This window comes from Dipodomys ordii, unplaced genomic scaffold (assembly GCF_000151885.1).
Source record: "Dipodomys ordii isolate 6190 unplaced genomic scaffold, Dord_2.0 Scaffold19, whole genome shotgun sequence".
NCBI lineage: Eukaryota > Metazoa > Chordata > Mammalia > Rodentia > Heteromyidae > Dipodomys > Dipodomys ordii.
In genome coordinates, this window is record NW_012267235.1 from 5,390,914 (window position 1) to 5,408,933 (window position 18,020).

Consider the following 18,020-nt stretch of genomic DNA (forward strand, 5'->3'; position numbering starts at 1 on the left):
CAATGTTTATAACAGCATTATTCATGACTGCCTCCAAATGGAAATTATCCAGATACACATTGATGGATAAATAAACAAGGGAGCTGGGGTAGGAGAGGACCCTAGGCTGATGGGCTAAATGGCAGGACAGTCTACTCTGGATTCTGGGGAACACCACTACAGAAAGGTCTTGTTTGGGTACCATAGTCAGTTTGGGTACCATATACCTGGTGACTTAGTCATGGGAGATTCATTCTCTCCCAGAAGTCCAAGGCTAAGGGCCCAGCTAGGTTGACATATTCTGACTCCAAGAAGGAAGGGTCTGTTCCAGGTCTCTCTCTATGGCCTTATAAGGGCCATCTTCTTCCTGTGTCCACACATGGTCTTCCCTGGGTAGCTGTCTCCTAATCCCCTGTTCCTATAAGTCATAGGATTAGGGCCCACTCTAATGAATCACATCTGTAAAGACCCTACATCTAAGTCTTGTCTCATTCCTAGGTATGAAGGTTAGCATTCCAGGGGGAGGGACATGTGATTTGGTTTCTAACATGAGTTCAGACAGAATCTGTCTTTCAAGACTGGCTGGAGGCATAGTGGCTAGCAGGGCTGATGTCTGAATTGAGGGTCAGTGCCTTGTTATTCTGTTTCCCATTTCCAGGGGGGTTGGTCACAAGCCTGCTTCCCTCTCCTCCCCAAGTTTGTACCCTGGATTGCTTGCTTAGATGTAGCCAGACTTCCTGATAAAGACCCCAATATGAATTACAGAAAGCCCAGTGTGAGGGTCAATGGCCTGCGTGCCCACCCGATAAGAGTTTGGGGGGCCCTTGGGAACCAGAGTAAGAATGTAGAAGGCATTCAAATCACTGCTTCATGCATGGGAAACCAGGGAACAGAACCAGCTTCTTCTAGGCCAGCTGTGCCAGGGCTTTCTAAAGTCCCTGGATAGCCTTGTTTTCACTGAAAGCCAGTCTCAGCAAGAACGTTCTGGCACAGTACAGGCAGGTGTTAGTGCAGGGAGGAGGGGCATTGAGAGGTGTATACAGAGGGTGACATGCCCTGAAACATGAGCCCCTACCCAGCCCAGGGCATCGATGCAGAGCAGTTAGAGGGTGAAAGTCCAAGGGCACAGGCTGCCACTCTGGTTCTTTTGGTTGCATGTGGAGACAAAGCCTCAGGTGACCTCTCTCCTTACCAAGAGCTACCTGTGGTCGAGAGAGGAAAACACTAACCCAGGGTCATCGGCAGGGGGAAGCCAGGCCTGGTCTCCTGTTGCCCATCCAAACCCATTCGAGTTCTCTGAGCTCTCTGTCCCTATCCGATGACCTAGAGCAAGCAAGGACAGCCTAGGTGCTCTGCTTCAACCCAGAGGTTCTGCAGTCTGTGGTGTTTGTGGGAAATCTGATCCCTCTGCATTCTCAGGGCCCTGGGCTTCCTTCTCGGCTCACCTTTCTCTTCGTGGAAAAACTTTGAGTAGCTTGTTTCCCATGACCAGGTGCTGCCTGCTTGGTGCAGATGAACCGGTGACCTGACGGGGAAGGGATTGACTTCCCCCTGGAAAAAAAACATGGCTGGTTTCCAGGGAAATGGGGGTCACCAAGCGGACTTCCTGCGGTAGAGGATGTTCTGACCCAGGCTGTGTTCTCAAAAGAATTAGGGAGGCTGTGTTCATCCCCCTCACCAGAGCCCCCCCACAAAGGAAAGGACTTCTGCTCATCTCTCTTCCTTGGCTCATTCCATCCTGCTGTATGTTTCCTGCTATATGTTTTGTGTGTGTGCATGTATGTGTAAGGGAGGGGAGATGTGTGCTTGTTTCTGTGTAACTAAATGTGTGTATGTGTGTGTCTGTTTTTGCAGGTCCACAACAGCACCATCTACTCTCTTCCAAAGGCCGGGCCCTGAGGTTCTCATAGGCTCAGAGTCTCGGCCTGTGATTGCCAGATTCTCTTTTTCTCATTGGTAGAGGAACTTGCCATAGGTGTTTCGCTATATATCAGTTCTCTCCCCACATCCTGAATTCACCTTTCTCACAAGGGGTGCAATTTAGATCATCCCTAGTCCCCATTTTTGATTTCCAGTGATCAGTCTTTGGGCCCATTTGGCCCCATTAAGAATGAGCGTGAGGGCTAGGAATGTGGTAGAACTTAGTGGTAGAGTGCTAGCCTAGAATGCATGAGACCCTGGGTTTGATTCCTCAGAACCACATAAATGAAAAAAAAAACACAAAAAAACAGAAAATAATGAGCATGAAGTCATGTGCCAGTGGCTTATAACTGTAATCCTAGCTACTCAGGGGACTGAGATCTAAAGATTATGGGTTCAAAGATTATGGTTCAAAGCCAGCCTGGCCAGGAAAGTCTGTGAGATTCTTTACCTCCAATAAACTACTCAGACAAAGTCAGAAGTGGAGCTGTGGCTCAATTGGTAGAGCACTAGCCCTGAACAAAAGAAGCTTAGAGACAGTGCTCAGGCACTGAGTTCAAGCCCCAGGACTGGGGGACGGGGAAGAAGAGTGTGATACAGATCTCTGTCAGGGTTGAATTTGGCTGCAAGTAACGGAGAATCCATATCATATTGGTTGCAACAGATCAGAGCATACCTCTTGAAGAACAAAAACCACAGAAGGGGACTGGGCATCTCCACAGTGCTCCAGGGCCTCCCTATCTCTGCATGATCCCATTTGTCCTGTGACTTACTCTCCCATCTATGGTCTTGCCCTCAGTACAACCACACAAGTTTGACAGAGCGGTTGTAGGAACCAGAGGAGGTGAATGTGCCTGAGATACAGATGTGTTGAGGGCATCTGCAGGAGGCTGGGTGGGTGTGCTCTGCAGCAGACAGAATGCAACCTGATGATGGCCACCCCATCCTGTGGTGTGGTGCCTGAACGGCATTTGGAACACAATGGGGTCTCTTCCTAGAACACTGATTTGCTGGTGTGAAAGCCTGTTGTGCCTCAGTCAGACGAGATGCATGGGTTGGATTCTTTGTAGAATCCTGGGAGAGAGATTTGCAAAGCCAGTAGCAAGCAAAGCCATCAGTTCACTTCTCTAATTAAAGGGGATGGACCCTGAGGAAGAGCCTGCTGTTCTCAGCAGATGTGAGGCTGCCTACCATGCTGATGGCCCTTGGCTCCAGCAGACCTCAGTTGGCACCTGGCCCCTCCCAGCAGTGTGCCAGTCCAGGCAGTTGAGGTCACTAACTCTGCAGGGCCAGATGAGAATAATGCATGGTCCTCCTGCTTCTACCCAGAGCTTGTGCTGGGGTAGCTCCTGCCAAGATAACAGTGACCTGGGCTGAAGGTGGTACCTGGGTGTAACTTGGCTCAGAACCTTTTGTGACTGAGCAACCTTTTATGACCTTCCTTCAGCCAAGTTCGAAGATCCAAAAGTTAGTGGTACATAGCTGTGTTCCATTAGGATCCAGAGGAGAAGGCCTGGGCATGAACTTTCACATTACCAGCAGACTGGCAGAGCAGGCCAAGGGAGGTCAGCTGACAGGAGCTCCTACAGTTCCCATCCACCTTGGGAGCTGGACTGTGGGATCCTGGGCCTTCATTCTCATTCATGTGGCCAAATGAGAGGCGTGTCCAATGTAGTCACCATTCCCATCAGGGGAATGGGCTTGGTAAACCACTGAGAAAAGTCAAAGGACCTCTCCAGCTATCACATCCTCATTGTCACCCTCAGTATGTTCCCACTGGCCACTGATGCTCAGGCTTATCACTAGCTTCAAAAACAACCAACCCTTGGGGGTGAACTTGAATTTAGGCTAGCTAGAAGAAAACAATGCCCTCACAAAAGGCATTTCTCTCTGAGGAGCAAGTCCCATCTCCTCCCTCGGATCCTGCAGCATGAGAGCCAGCAGGGAGGTGACCCTCCAGGTCCCTCCTCTGCATCCTGATGGTCATCCAAGGCTGAGCTCCCACTCCAGTGCTTCCAGAAAGTTCTGCATGTCCAGGATAACTGTGATGAACAATTGACCACTTTTTTTTTGCTTCCTTTTTCCCTTCCTCCTCACTCTAAATCTGGTCTCTGGACCCTAGCTGAGGCTGCTAAGAGAGGCTTCATTTTCCTATCAGACTTAGACTGTTGTGTGGAAGTTGCTTGCTGGGAAGCTCTGCTTTAGCTCTTTTAGGATCTCTGTTCTCACTTAGTTTCCTGGATATTTTTCTGCCCTTTGAGGGCAGAAACACAAAGCAACTTGTAGCATGAATAGAAGCATCCGCAGGATGCCTTGCTGTATCCTAGGCATACCTTCTCTGGGTTTTCTCAGGACAAGGAGATAAGCAGAACATTATCTCCAACCCTCTGTTCACGTGATGAGCCCACTGATATCCCCTACCTTCCAGAGTAGCTATTCTTGCCCAAAGCCTCATGGTTCTAGTGGAAATGTACCCCCAAGTCCTGATTGCTTCATTGCTGGAAATGGGCCCTTTGGGCACAGCTACACAGGATGTAGCATCATGGAGGGGGGGGGCACCCAGCTCTCATTCTTATCAGGAGGAGGATGTCATATCTTGTCTGTGCAGTAACCTAAAACCTAGATATCTGGCTTCACCTCTCTGCTTGGCTGTCTCCTTCCCAGGAGGTTCCCGTACCTGTCTGTTCTTTGTACATTCCTATATACCTTCTATGGGTTTATGACACAGAAGCCTGAGCCATGGATCCCTGGTTGCCAAACATGTAGGGAGGGCCTCCTCCCTGTGTCTCCATATGACCTGCAGACCCCTGGGCTTCCTCAGGCTCCAGGCTGTGCACTACCCCCAAAGGTCAACAGAGAAATCTGGGGCTGAGGAGAGGGGAAACATGTATACTTCCTTGTTAAAGGAAGGTACACCTCCAAATTTTCTATCACTCTGCCACCACTACTAATATATGACCTCTAGGCTCTGCTTTCTTGAAAACAGATTTATCTCTCTCTCTCTTTTTTTTTTAATTTCTGTGCTGGGGATCAAACTCAGGGCCTTGCACATACTGAGCATAAGCTCTAACTCTCAAGCACTCCTGAATGCAAGCCTTCCTCCTGGGCCTTGGAAGGCTTCCAGCATCTCTCCATCACTGCTGAAGAAGCCCTTTAAAGAAGATCCATTTGGTTTTCCTTCCTCATTTCCAGGTAGACAGGTAGCCAGTCTTGGAGCTTCTGAACCATGTGTGGACTTGGCCAGACTTCCCCTCTCCCAATTTCTGCTCCCTCATCTCTTTTCTTCTCCCTCATCTCTTTTCTTCTCCTGTGGGAAGGGACTCATCCCCATTTCCTTGACCCTCCTGTTTTTCTCTTCTCCACAGCCTGTGATTGCCATCCCGTGGGTGCTGCTGGTAAGACTTGCAACCAAACCACTGGCCAGTGTCCCTGCAAGGACGGCGTGACCGGCATCACCTGCAACCGCTGTGCCAAGGGCTACCAGCAGAGCCGTTCTCCCATCGCCCCCTGCATCAGTATGTGCCTTCCTCTTGCTCAGTTCTGCTTGGATGGGAGGAGCTTGTGGGCTGGCTGGCACCTCTGCACTCAACACTTGGTGTTCAGTGAGGCCCTGGGGAGACCCCAAGGCTGGTTCCTATAGAAATAGTTGAGTACTTGGCAGAGCCAGCCTATCTATGGCCCATAGTACTGGCAGATAAGAGTCTCTGGCTTCTGGATGGGAAGAAAACCCCTTTCCTCAGCATGGGCCCTTCTCAAAAATCTACGTTGATCCTAGAATTGGGGTGGGTTGATGTGGCAACCCAGCGTTTCCCCAGGACCCTTCAGAGAAACTTGCCAGGGCTCTGTACGTGGCGCCTATGGTCCTATGAAGGATAATAGTAGTCTTGGGAAATGTCCCAGGTTGGTGGTAGACCAGTTATTCATTCCCGAGTTGCTAGAACATGGAAAGAGGGTAAGCAGGATGGCAGGGGGTCACTTAGAGGCTGATATTTGGCATATAATAAAGTCAGGTTGGTGTTGAGAGCAGAGAATTAGCCCTAGCTAGGGAGCCAGGCCTAAATGGGAGCTGGCTCAGCCTTGTCCATCCTCAGTCTTGTTGATTCCTTGAGTAGGGCTGACAAAGCCAAGAAAAGGAGGGCAGGAGATGGAGCAAATCCCAGCAAACAGGGCAGAATCCAAGGAACTAAGTTGGCAAACTGGCCCATGGGACTGGCTATTGCCTTCTTTTATGTAGCTCAGTGGTTTGTACCTTTTTTTAATGGTTGGAACAAAAATCAAAGAGAGAATAATATTTTATGATGCATAAAAAGTCATTTGAGCTGGGTGCCAGTGGCTCACGCCTGTAATCCTAGCTACTTAGAAGGCTGAGATCTGAGGATCATGGTTCAAAGCCAGCCTGGGCAGGAAAGTCCGTGAGACTCTTATCTCCAATAAACGATTAGAAAACCAGAACAGATGCTATGGCTCAAGTGGTAGAGTGCTTGCCTTGAGCTGAAGAGCGCAGGGATAGCACCCAAGCCTAGAGTTTAAGCCCCACGACCGACCAAAACATCAACAACAAAGTCATGTGAGGCTGGGTACCAGTGGCTCACGCCTGTTATCCTAGATACTCACAAGGCTGAGATCCGGGGACTGTGGATCAAAGCCAGCTCAGGCAGGAAAGTCTGGGAGACTTACCACCAGTTTACCACCAAAAAGCCAGAAGTGGAGCTGTGGCTCAAGTAGTAGAGTGCTAACCTTGAGCAGCAGAAAAAGCTAAAGCCCAGGCCCTGATTTCAAACCCCAGGGCCCACTTCCCCCTCGAAAAAAGTCACATGAAATTCAAAGCTCAGTGTCCGTAGTAAAGTTTTTAGTGGAATACAGCCACACCTCCTCATTGACTGATTCTCAGTCTGTGGCCGATTCTGTGCCCTGAGCAGAACTGAAGAGCTGCAGCAGAGTTTGTGAGCCCCACAGAGCCTGAAAGATTTACTTCCTGCCCTTTTGGGGAGAAATCAGCCCACCCTTTAGCCATTCTCTGTGTCCTGTAACTCTGGGTTCAGCACCTATGGTTAGTTGTTAGAGATTTGGAACAACCTGAGAATCTTGTTGCCAGCACTAGGGGACCACTGGCATGGTGGCCACAGACCCCTCACACCATCCACCGGCCCAGAGTCCTTGAATATTTCCCACTGACCTTGTTGTCATTCCTCCCCTCCCCCAGCAGATAGGGGGCTTTAGGCAGTCCACACCTCCCAGTAGGTGTGGCTGTCAATTTTGGAACAAATTGGCTGCATCCCTTCCAGCTGCAATTCGAATCAGTTTCTAAGTTGTTAGACTCCATCCTGGTCCCAGTCAGCTATCTGCATGGGTCCATTACTGGTTAATAATAGAGTCTGAGCCTGAGGAGCTGGACTTCAGTGCCCATCCAGGATAGAGCAGGTGGAAAGGTGGTGGTCAGGACTAGGCTGTGGCTCAGTGGTAGAGTGTGTGCCTAGCATTCTGCACCTTTGGTTCATCTCTAGCATATCTGAAGGAAGGGAGGGAACAAACACTGGATTGTCAGTCTTACAACCTGCAAAAAATCATTCTCTCTATCCACTACAAAGCTATCAAATGAATGTTTTTAAAAAGCCAGGAGGAAATCTGGAAAACAAGGTGTCATACACACTCGGCGTGTGCTCGACTGCTGAGCTGCACCCCTTCTCCCCCCCGGCCCTAGCCTTAGATGTCTCTTAAATGGAGACTGTCAAATAGAGGTTGAAAGATCATCAGGGGGTAACATTGCTGATTCAGAGACTGAACCCTGGGAGAGCGGACCTCTTCCCTTGTCTTGTATGCTGATTTCCACCCAACAGTCTGAAGACCCGAGGTTTCATCCTGGGATGTTCCTAGCACTTGGCCACAGGTACCATAGTGCCAAGGTGTTAAGCCCTGTTTCACCAGCCACAGTTGCTCTGTGTGTGTCCCAGCGTCAGGCCTGTTTAAATGCTGAGGACGGGTGGCTAATGTGACTGTGGCCATTGTCCCAGGCCCACATTCGTAGATTTGAAGGATTAGACCAGCCCATTCAGATGCTGCCTCCAGAAAGTTTCTGACATGATTTGAAAACTAAGGAAGGACCTGGTACAACATCTACCTTTCTAATGAGCTTCTGTGGGAGGGTACCTGTGGGTTGCTGTTGCTAATGAAAGCGCCTGAGGGCAAAATTGGGTACTGTATCCTCTACCCCTTGTCTCCAAAGGTACGAACTTCCTCCTCCATGGGATTCATTGCTCTGCCCCCAGCCTGCCCCAATCTTCCAGGCCTCATTCAGGTCCTAGCCAAGCTAGATTTGGAGGTCTACAGTTAGTGGGAGTCAAGGTTACTTGCCAGGGAAGTCAGAGGAAGTGAATCTCTTCTCTGGAGAGACTGTGTGTGTGTGTGTGTGTGTGTGATTGCATGCATGCCAGTACTAGGGCTTGAACTCTGGGCCTCAAACTCTTGGTTGGCTTTTTCAGTCATGACTGGTGTTCTGCCACTTGAGTCATACCTCCAGTATAGCTTTTTGAATGGCTAGAGATAGCCCTGTGAATTTTTCTGCCCAGGCTAGCTTCAAACTGCTCTCCTCAGATCTCAGCCTCCTGAGTAGCTAAGATTAGAGATGCGAGCCACTGGTACCAGGCTTGTAGGGACTTTTCACTCCATGGTTTGACCTTATATAGAAAGAGGAAGTCTGAACTTGGATGGCCTCTGATAGCACAGTCAGGTCTAGGAAGTAGCAGGAATGATTCACTATTCTAGGCAGGAAAAAAAAAATAAAAGAAAGCATGTGCTTTTATAGGCCTTGTTACTTTACAGTCTCATGCTAGTCTACCTGCTGAGAAAAAGCCTTAGCTTGGGGCTGGGAAGGTGGCTCAGTGGTAGAGCGCTTGCCTTGCATGCCTAAGGCCCTGGGTTTGATTCCTTAGTACCACATAAGCAGAAAAAGCCGGAAGTGGCGCTGTGGCTCAAGTGGTAGAGTGCTAGCCTTGAGCTGAAGAGCTGAGGGACAGCGCCCAGGCCCAGAGTTCAGGCCCCACGACTGACAAAAAAAAGCCTTAGCTTGTGAGATGGGAGTCCCTGGAACCATGGTCAGGACCACACACTCATCTCTGCCTTACAGGCAGGTTCCCAGCACCTGGCAAGCCATTCCTGCTGCAAGAGCCTCTCCCACCCCCATGTGTTGAGGTTACAGGTGGGCAGAGCCCAGGTAGCCACATCAGGACGAGCAGAGAGCCTGGGCAGTCCCCTCTCCCCTGTCCCTGGATGAGCCGAGTGCTGAGTTGATTACATGAAGATAGTAGGCCTGAGAGGGAGCCACATGACAGGCCCTGGGCTCAGGTCAGCCCTCTGTTCTGCCAGCTCTCCCTGTTTCTCCCTATTCCCCTCCATCCATACTAGGGATCTGTGATATCCCTGGCCAATAGATGAAGGGACCAGAGAGCGAGGAGAATAAGATGCTGCTGGCTTTCTTTTCCTCTCTCACTTTTCCCCAACGGAGGGGGAAGCCTCTCAGGAATGGGTGGGAGGAGTCTCTGCTGAGCTCATTGTTTTTCCAAACTCAAAAATAATGTCTTCTTTGTTTTCTTCTCCCTCTTCCCTCTCCTGAACCTCAGAGATCCCTGTAGCTCCACCAACTACTGCAGCCAGCAGCATGGAGGAACCCGAAGGTAAGCTGCTGTCTTCTTGTCTTCTCAGTTAACACTTTGGCTCTGTGGTGGTGGGGGCTGGGGGGAGGGCAGGGAGGGAGAAGAGGGATGAGGGAGTGCAGACTCTTTCTTGACCTCTATCTGGGCTCTACTGGTTGTGGCTAGCAGCTTCACTCCCTAAGCTGTACTGAAGGGTATGGAACCAACAGAGTACTTTCTTGGACTCCCCTTCTAAAGATAAAATAATAGACAGTTAGTGCCAAAGACCAAGCCTTTAAAGGCCAGGACTCTTAAGAAGGGACCTATGGAGGTTGAGAAGCTACAGAACGGTCTACCTGCATCTCTCCTTCCTGGACTTGCTGAGGAGGAAGAGGATGGGTGCTGGGGCTAAGGGAGGAGTAACGAGGCACAGGGCTCACTGTTCCCATGAGATGAGGTGGGGAGACAATCCTGTCTTCATGCTCTTTCACCCTAACTGATGAATTCATGTTCCCTCCATGACAGAGGTGGGCTGTCCATATTAGCCATCAGCACCGCCTGTGACATGGTCACCAGTAGTAACCACAGCTGTGTTCACATTGCATTATTGTTGTGGGGGGTGTCAATGGGCTTGAACTCAGGGTATGTGTCTTTTGCTCAAGACTAGTGCTCTACCACTTTGAACCACAGCACCACTTCTAGTATTCTGATGATTAATTGGAGTTAAGAATCTCATAGACTTACCTGCCTGAGTTCACTTCGAACTGTGATCCTCAGATCTCAGCTCCTGAGTAGTGTTTTTTTTTTTTAATTTCTTGAAAGGTGTTCATGGTATTTGGTCATGCAGTGATAAACCCACTGTAAGTTGGAAATGTAAGTTGAGCACATGAAGCCAACTTAGCCTGCTGACCGTCCTTGCTTGCAACCTAGCTCACTGTATAAGTGTGTTTCCCCTGGAGAGGGTGGGGTTGTGGCCTGACAGAACTGTGCTTGCCGCGGCTCCCATCATCCCAAGAGGGGATCGCCCAGGGAAAGATCGGAATTCATAAAGTGTGGTTTCCTCTTAATGTATGAATTTCTCTCATGGTGTAGTAGAAAGTGAAGGGGAACCACTCTCTGTATTTTATTTTTAATAAGATACACAGTTTGTATTTTATGATAGCATTGAAAAATGCTCTGAGGAGAGATCCGCAGGCTTCCTGGTTCAAGGCACTGAGGTACACAGAGGACACAGAGCCCTACAAAATGGTGTCTTCTTCTGAGAGCAGTTTAGGCCTGCACCCGGTAACCTGGGGTCACTGAGACGTCTGTATATGAGTACTTGGAGTAAGAGCAGGATTAAGGAGCAGACTGACAGTGTGGCCCCAGGATAGCCACTCACGCTGCCTCAGAAAACTGTCCCCTCTCTAGATAGGACTGAAGGAGGTGTGAGGGCATTGTACACCAGACCCAATGTGGCCTCCTGAGTATTTTAGAATGAAGACTGGCTTTGGGGGAAAATTGTCAGTGCCCTGCAAGCTGGAGAGAAAATGGATTCAGACTTTAGGCTTGTGTAGCAAGTAACTAAGAACAGACTACTTCAGGGTATACCAAAGGGCACTATGGGGTCAGCTATAGCTAATCAGGTGTTTAGTTGTTTGCTGAGACTTGGGGTATCATTGGGTGTGCCACTCGCAGGAGAAATGGCTCAAGAAGGGGTGCAGACCCGGTTTCTGGGAAAGGGAGTTCACTCTGGCCCAACCCTGTTGACAGCAGTGTCCCAAAGGCATTTAGCTCTAAGACAGCAGTTGATTCTTTTTTTTTTTTTTTTTGTCTGTCATGGGGCTTGAACTCTGGGCCTGGGCGCTGTCCCTGAGCTCTTCAGCTCGAGGCTAATGCTTGACCACTTGAGCCACAGTGCCACTTCTGGTTTTCTGGTGGTTAATTGGAGATAAGAGTCTCATGGACTTTCCTGCCCGGGCTGACTTTGAACAACGATCCTTAGATCTCAGCCTCCTGTGTAGCTAGGATTACAGGTGTGAGCTACCAGCGCCAGGCAGCAGTTGACTTTTTAAAATTAAAAAGTTGTTCTCATTAGCTAGCCACTCATGAAGCTGAGGCAGGAGGATTACTTGAAGTTCAACGTCGGCCTGTGTAATATAATATATAATATAATAATTCTGATATAGGGAGACTCTCTATCAAAAAAGCAAAAATTAAAAAAAAATTCTATTGCTCACTGAGGACAGAAGTGGACTGTTTCTTTCATTCTTTTTAACATGGTTTTTTTGTTTTCTTTAATAGAAACATCAAGGAGGGACTCTGGATGCAGCTCAGTGGTAGACACATGCTTAGTATGTGTGTGGCCCTGGGTTAACTCTCCGGTGCCAAGCAATCACAGAATTTAGGGGAGAGTAGTTGTGAATCTTGACAATACCACAGTGAGTTGGTGATCATTTGGTCAGTCGTGAGAGACAGTGATGTATATAATGGAACTCACCTGTATGGACTCTTGTGAGGACTTGTGCTGGGACTGAGTATACAACTCTCCCAAGGACGATCCAGATCTTGATCTCTCAGTCTCTGGTCCTTCCTATTTTTCTAAACTTTGCATCTTGACTTTGAGTTTCTTGTAACAGTTTTTTGGCCTTTTTCCCTTCCATATAAGACATGGGAAAATGAGAAGGGGGAGGGTAAATAACACATACACACACATACACACAAAACCCCAAACGAAACAAAATAAAATGAACCCAAACCTCTTGAGAAGATATTTACACAAGCTATAAGAAGCTGGTATATGGTGGGGAGAGGGGAGGAGGATTGGGTCGGAGGGGGGGAGAGTGGGGGAGGATGGGAAGGGATGGGAAGGGGAAACAAAGGAGGAAGCTACAATGCTTGATAAGAAATGTACTCATTATCTTGCCCATGTATTGTAATCCCTCTGTACAGTATGTTCACAATTTTAAAAAAAGCTGGTATAAAGCACTGGAGGTTTACACTTTACCAGGCCAAAGATCACCTTTACAAAAAAAAAAAAATCGGTGATGCTAGGGATTGATTCCAGGGCCATATGTATGAGTTCTCCCACTGAGCCACACCCCCGGGCTGAGGACTTCCCCAACAATTCTAAACACCTGTAGCATCCTCTTTGGAAATGTATTCCTTGTAGTTTAGCAGTCTTTGGTGGTTAATTAACTATTCTAACTCATTTGGGGACTGTTTATTTCCTTTCTTTATTCCAAACCTTGGCGAATATGATTTAAACTGGAACAAGCAGTAGATAAACATTCTTAGCAATTACTTTCCTCACAGACAGGCTGAACGAGCTGGTTTGGAGCTTGGAGAGACTTGAAGCTTTGGCCAGACTCTTGCTGACCTGCCCCCGTGGCCTCTGGAAAGCACCAGCCACCCCTTGGCTCTGAGCTGGGCCGTGGGGCTTCCCACCACAGACAGGCCTGCCAGCCTTTCTCAGGGGCTGAGATGCTTTGGGCTAGAGGCCAGGAGGCCTCCCCTACCTCCCTGGAAAGCGTGGGGCCTGGGTTCTGGATACCTCCAAACCTGTTAGCTCTCTGCAGTGTTTAAGTGGCAGAAGCCCCTGAATGAGGCTGCCTGAGAAAGCTTATTTACTTTTGGGTCATGGAAGAGAGAAAGAATTAATAAGCCAAGAATGTGTTCTGAAAGCTGATGGGTACAACCTCATTTTGAACTCGTCTTCTTGAAGGGCCAGCTCACTCAGAGAGTGTTCTTTACCTGCTCCCTGAACTAGATGGTGAGCTTTTAGGGGCAAGATGGCCAGGAGCACAGTGCCATGGGAAGTCTGTGGCAAAGAAAGCCAGGAAGGGCAAAAAAGAGACACTTCCCCCATACACACTCAAAAAGGATGTGGTACCCAAGGCGCCCTTACAGGTCTCACTGATTACAGAGCCCTCTGCACCCATGGCCGTGAAAGGGACACCTGCTTTCCCCTGTACCTCTGTCAACTTCAGAACAATTCTTAAAAAAAAAAAAAGTTAATGGTATTGGGGCTGGAATTCCAGTGCCTCTTGCTATCACTAGGCTTTTTCACTCAGGGCTGGTGCTCTACCACTTGAGCCACAGCTCCATTTCTGTCTTTTTGATGGTTAATTGGAGGTAAGAGTCTCATGGGCTTTTCTGCTGGGGTGGGCTCAGAAACAGGTTCCTAAGGTTTCATCCTCCTTAGTACCTAGGGTTACAAGGGTGAGCCAGCCTCCTGGAGCAATTCTAAACTTGCAGATGGCTTGCTTTTGTGGAGGTCACTTGGTTCAGTGGGAGGAGCTTGGGCTTGGGGCCCAGAGACTGGGGTTGATCTTGTACTGGTGAGGAGTAGGTCGGTATGACAGCCGAATGAAGGGATGGGACCCAGGGCTCCCCACCCTGGATCTCTGAGGTAAGAGCTATATTTTACTAGGGTTTCTTCCTGCTTAGTTGCTTGCTTACCATAACCACTTTTGCCTCTGACAGAATATATTACCTAGAGTTCCTCCCGAGGATACCCCATGGGCTGATTCATAGCCAGGACACCTTCTTTGGTGTCAACATTCTACCCATGGCTGGCTACTCTATGATCTATGAGGGGTCACGGAGGGTTGAGTTGGGAAGAGATGAGCAGGTTGGCATTCAGAGCACAGTAGATAAAGAACTAGGGAGAACCCCTGGCTGGTTAGATGTCATGGCTTTTTTGTTGGCCTCTCCCACTTGAAGAACACAGATGCCTTGGAGCAAAAGTTGCACCAGCTGCCTCCTGGGCTCCCAAGAGGGGTCCTGGGCCCTTTCCCCCAGCCCTGTCACCTTGTGCTCTGCCTATTTGACTCCCAGCGGCCCCAGCCTGAGGGGTGGTTTCCACAGGTATCAAGAGCCCTTTGGAAGAGCCTAGAGAGAGGACTGGGAGGCCAGGCACCAGACCGCAAGGAGGAGCTCACCCAGTGCTAAGAGATGTGTTTTGGGGAAGGGAGAGACCTTAGTATTGTCTTTCTTTTGGCTTCTTAACACATCCAAAAGAAAGTGGGACCATAGAGACTTGCACCTGGGGAAGCGAGATTTGTTCTCAGGTCCAGCTTCAGTTTCTGAAGATAGGGAGTAGGTTGGTGAGACATGGGAGCATATACCTGTAAAGACTGGAAAAAGACTTGAAGTATCAGTGAGGTTTCGTGGCCCAAAGGAAGAGAAGAAGAGGTGCTCACACTGGGAATGAGTTTTACTTGAACTCTACTGATTTCTTCCTCTGTGGAAACAGACAATAATAGGCCCACCTCGCAGTGTTATTTTGGGGGTTCAATGAAGTGACCCACATAAAGCCTTTGATTAAGTAGTAACCTGTTTTTAAGTGCTCAACAAACAAACAATAAAACCACATGCACAGTGCAGGCAATGACAGGTTGAGCATGGATAGCCTGGTGTCTGTAGGACTGGGAGGGGGTGTCTGGCCTGTAGCAGTTGCTCAGTGAAGGTATTTTAATATTAATGGAAGATAATTATAATTAGGGTGGCAATAAAAATGTCAAATACAGAAATAAATATGTTAATATATATAATACATATGAACATGCATATGTAATGTATGTAAGTGTATATATTATATATAATGTATGTGAAAAGGACAAGATTTTTCTAAGGGACACTAAAGAGCAGAGAAAACAGAAACCCTTGTCATATTCTAGAAGGGAATGGCCCATTATTTTTTTGTTAAAATATCAATTCTCTCAGAAACAATCTATATTTAGCAAAATCCCTGGCCAAAATCACAGTCTAGTAGGACAGGAGTCAAAGAATAGCCAAGAATTTTTTTAATGATGACTAAAGAAGGATGATTAGCCATAGCAGATATTTTAAAATACTGTAAACAGGCTATTGAAATGAATGTTGGACTGTCATGGGAAGACAGAGATCATCAAAGTTGAGCAGGAACCCCAGAAAGAGGATTTTACTATTTTGTCAGAGAGGAAAATGGGAAAGCAATCAACGAATGGGGCTGTAAAAACTGGCTATTTAAAAATAACATAATTAGAGCTAGGTGCTGGTGACTCACACCTGTAATCCTTCCTACTGAGGAGGCTGAGAGCTGAGGCTGAGCTGGAAAGTCTGTGAGCCTCTTATCTCCAATAAATCACAGAAAAAGCTGGAAATGGCGCTGTGGCTCAAGTGGTAAAGTGCAAGTCTTGAACAAAAAGAGCCCAGGGACAGCACCCAGGTTCAGAGTCAAGCCCTAGGACCGGCAAAATAAATAAGTAAAAATAAATTAAAAAATAAAAATAACAAAGTTAAGATTTCTTCTTTGGGCTGTGTATCATTAATGGACTAAATGTTTATAGATACCCAATGAATCTTTAAAGTTCTACAGTAGCATATGTAAATATCAAAATATATGATAATTTATTGATATCAAATCAATATTATTACATATATATGTAATCAAAAGGAGAAGAAAGCTTTCCAGATTTTCTTTGAAAACCAGAAATAACAGAGGGAAATATTTTGTAGATATAAACAGAAAATGAAAGAAAGATTTTAATAGAAGGTTAGAGTTTTGAGAAAGTAAACTTGAAGTTCACAGAATTTATACAAATGCAATGAGTTTATGAAGAAATATATCTACTATTAATCATAAAGTAACATCAACAAGATACTATCTTAAAAACCTACTGAATTTGACAGTATTTAGAAAATAAAAAAGGGACTTCCAGTGTTGAAAAAGGTTGATGATACAGTCACTTACCTACTCTGGTATTGAGAGACGTGCTTGGTGCCTTTTATAAATGGAAAATAAATATCCAGAAATATCTGTGGTTCCGTTGGTTCATTTCTAGGAATTAAATTTAAGGAAATAGGATGTATCAGGACTTGGCTGCAAAGATGTTCATTACAGCACTGTTTATAATAATTCCCAAGGGAAGTAGCCTATATGTTTTTATTATTAGAGTTGATAATGGTGTAGCCACATAATTGTATTGCAGAATATATAAGTGGAAAGATACAGTGTATCACCAAGTCATCAAAATAGAGTTCCTAACAGATCACACATGGAGAGTAAACTTGGATTGGTGCAAAGACTGTCTTACAGAGAACATTGCTATTCAATTGTTTCATTATGTCTATATATTTCAGTGTCTCAACCAGGGGGTATTCTGTCCCTCAGGGGACATCTGGCACTGTCTGGAGACGTTTTCAATTGTCATGACTAGGGCAAGTGTGCCACAGGCATCTAGTGGGTGGAAGCCAGAGATGCTGTCAGACATCCTATACTTCATGGGGTAGCCCCAACAACAAAGTTATCCACCCCAAAACTAACAGGGCCAGGGCTGTGAACCTCTGGCATTCTTAACACTGGATGAGACCCATGTGTTCTCTGGGCAAGTGTTCCCTCTGCAGCGTTGATGGATGGACCCTGTGGCTTGCTCTCCACATCACATGGCTGTGGGTGTAGCTGAGGACGTAGAAGGCCATGTGTCTTCCAGTACAGTTTTGTTTAACTGTTCCTTGGCCTGTCCGTTTCCCATGGTAAAATTTAGCTCATCTTAAAATGAAAGTGATCTCACACTTTGAGTTTGACTATAAATTAGCATGTTCTGAATTAGTGTATGATTCAACTTATTGTTAAACTCTTTTATGCGAAATCTCACAGAAATAGCAAGAACAGAGTTGTGAAGAACAGTTCTTTTTTATTCTATTAACATGCATTCCTTATATGGAGAGGGTTTTATTGTGACTTTTCTACACACGTGTACAATGTATTTCAGCCTATCTTCTCCATCACTGTTCTCTTCCTTACTTCCCCTTTCCTAAAACAAATTCAGCAGGTTTCAATGTTCTATTTTCAAACCTGTAAACAAACTACTAAAGAATTTTTTTGTTTTGGTGTCGGTATTAGAGCTTGAGCTCAGGGCCTAGGTGTTGTCCCTTAGCTTTTTCTCCCAAGGCTAGCACTCTAGCATGAGCCACAGTTCCGTTTCCAGCTTTTTGCTGGTTAGTTGGAGAGGAGAGTTTCATGGAATTTCCTGCCCTTGAACCTTGATCCTCAAAACCTAGCCTCCTGAGTAGCTAGGATTACAGATATGAGCTACTGGCACAAAACTCTCACATGCCCATTAAGAGGAGATGGTGCTGTAAGCCAGCCAGAACCCAGAAACCCATGGCTTTGTAGGTGTGTGAGCTCTGAGCTTCCTCCAGGCAGAGAGAGGGAGGGAAAAAGATCAGGACTGGCTCAGGTCTCTTTGGTGGGTGTAGAGGATGTAGAAGCTGAGAAATACCAAACAATTATTTTAGGATTTTAATCCCAGCTCCTCCTCTCTCCCCCCCATGGAACCCAGGGCCTCCTGCATGCTAAACAAGTACCATACCACTGAGTTACATCGCCTGATACCAAGATTTAAACTAGCATTTCTCAACCTTGGCCCTGTTGGTGTCTGAGCTGAAGCATTCTTGGTAGTGAGGCTGTCAGGTACCAGTTAGTACCTGTCCTCTGGCTAGTGGTGATAATCAATGCTCCTTAGAGGC

General features: G+C 47.1%; 1 protein-coding gene across 1 annotated transcript in view; it reads left to right on the top strand.

Annotated features, from left to right (window-relative positions):
• Positions 1-18,020, top strand: part of Ntn1 (netrin 1) — a 174,880-nt gene that overhangs the window by 120,121 nt on the left and 36,739 nt on the right. Inside the window, exons 3-4 of the mRNA XM_013013487.1 lie at positions 5,265-5,414; positions 9,516-9,569. Of these exons, the coding sequence (XP_012868941.1) occupies positions 5,265-5,414; positions 9,516-9,569 (204 nt within the window). The remainder of the gene's footprint in view (positions 1-5,264; positions 5,415-9,515; positions 9,570-18,020) is intronic.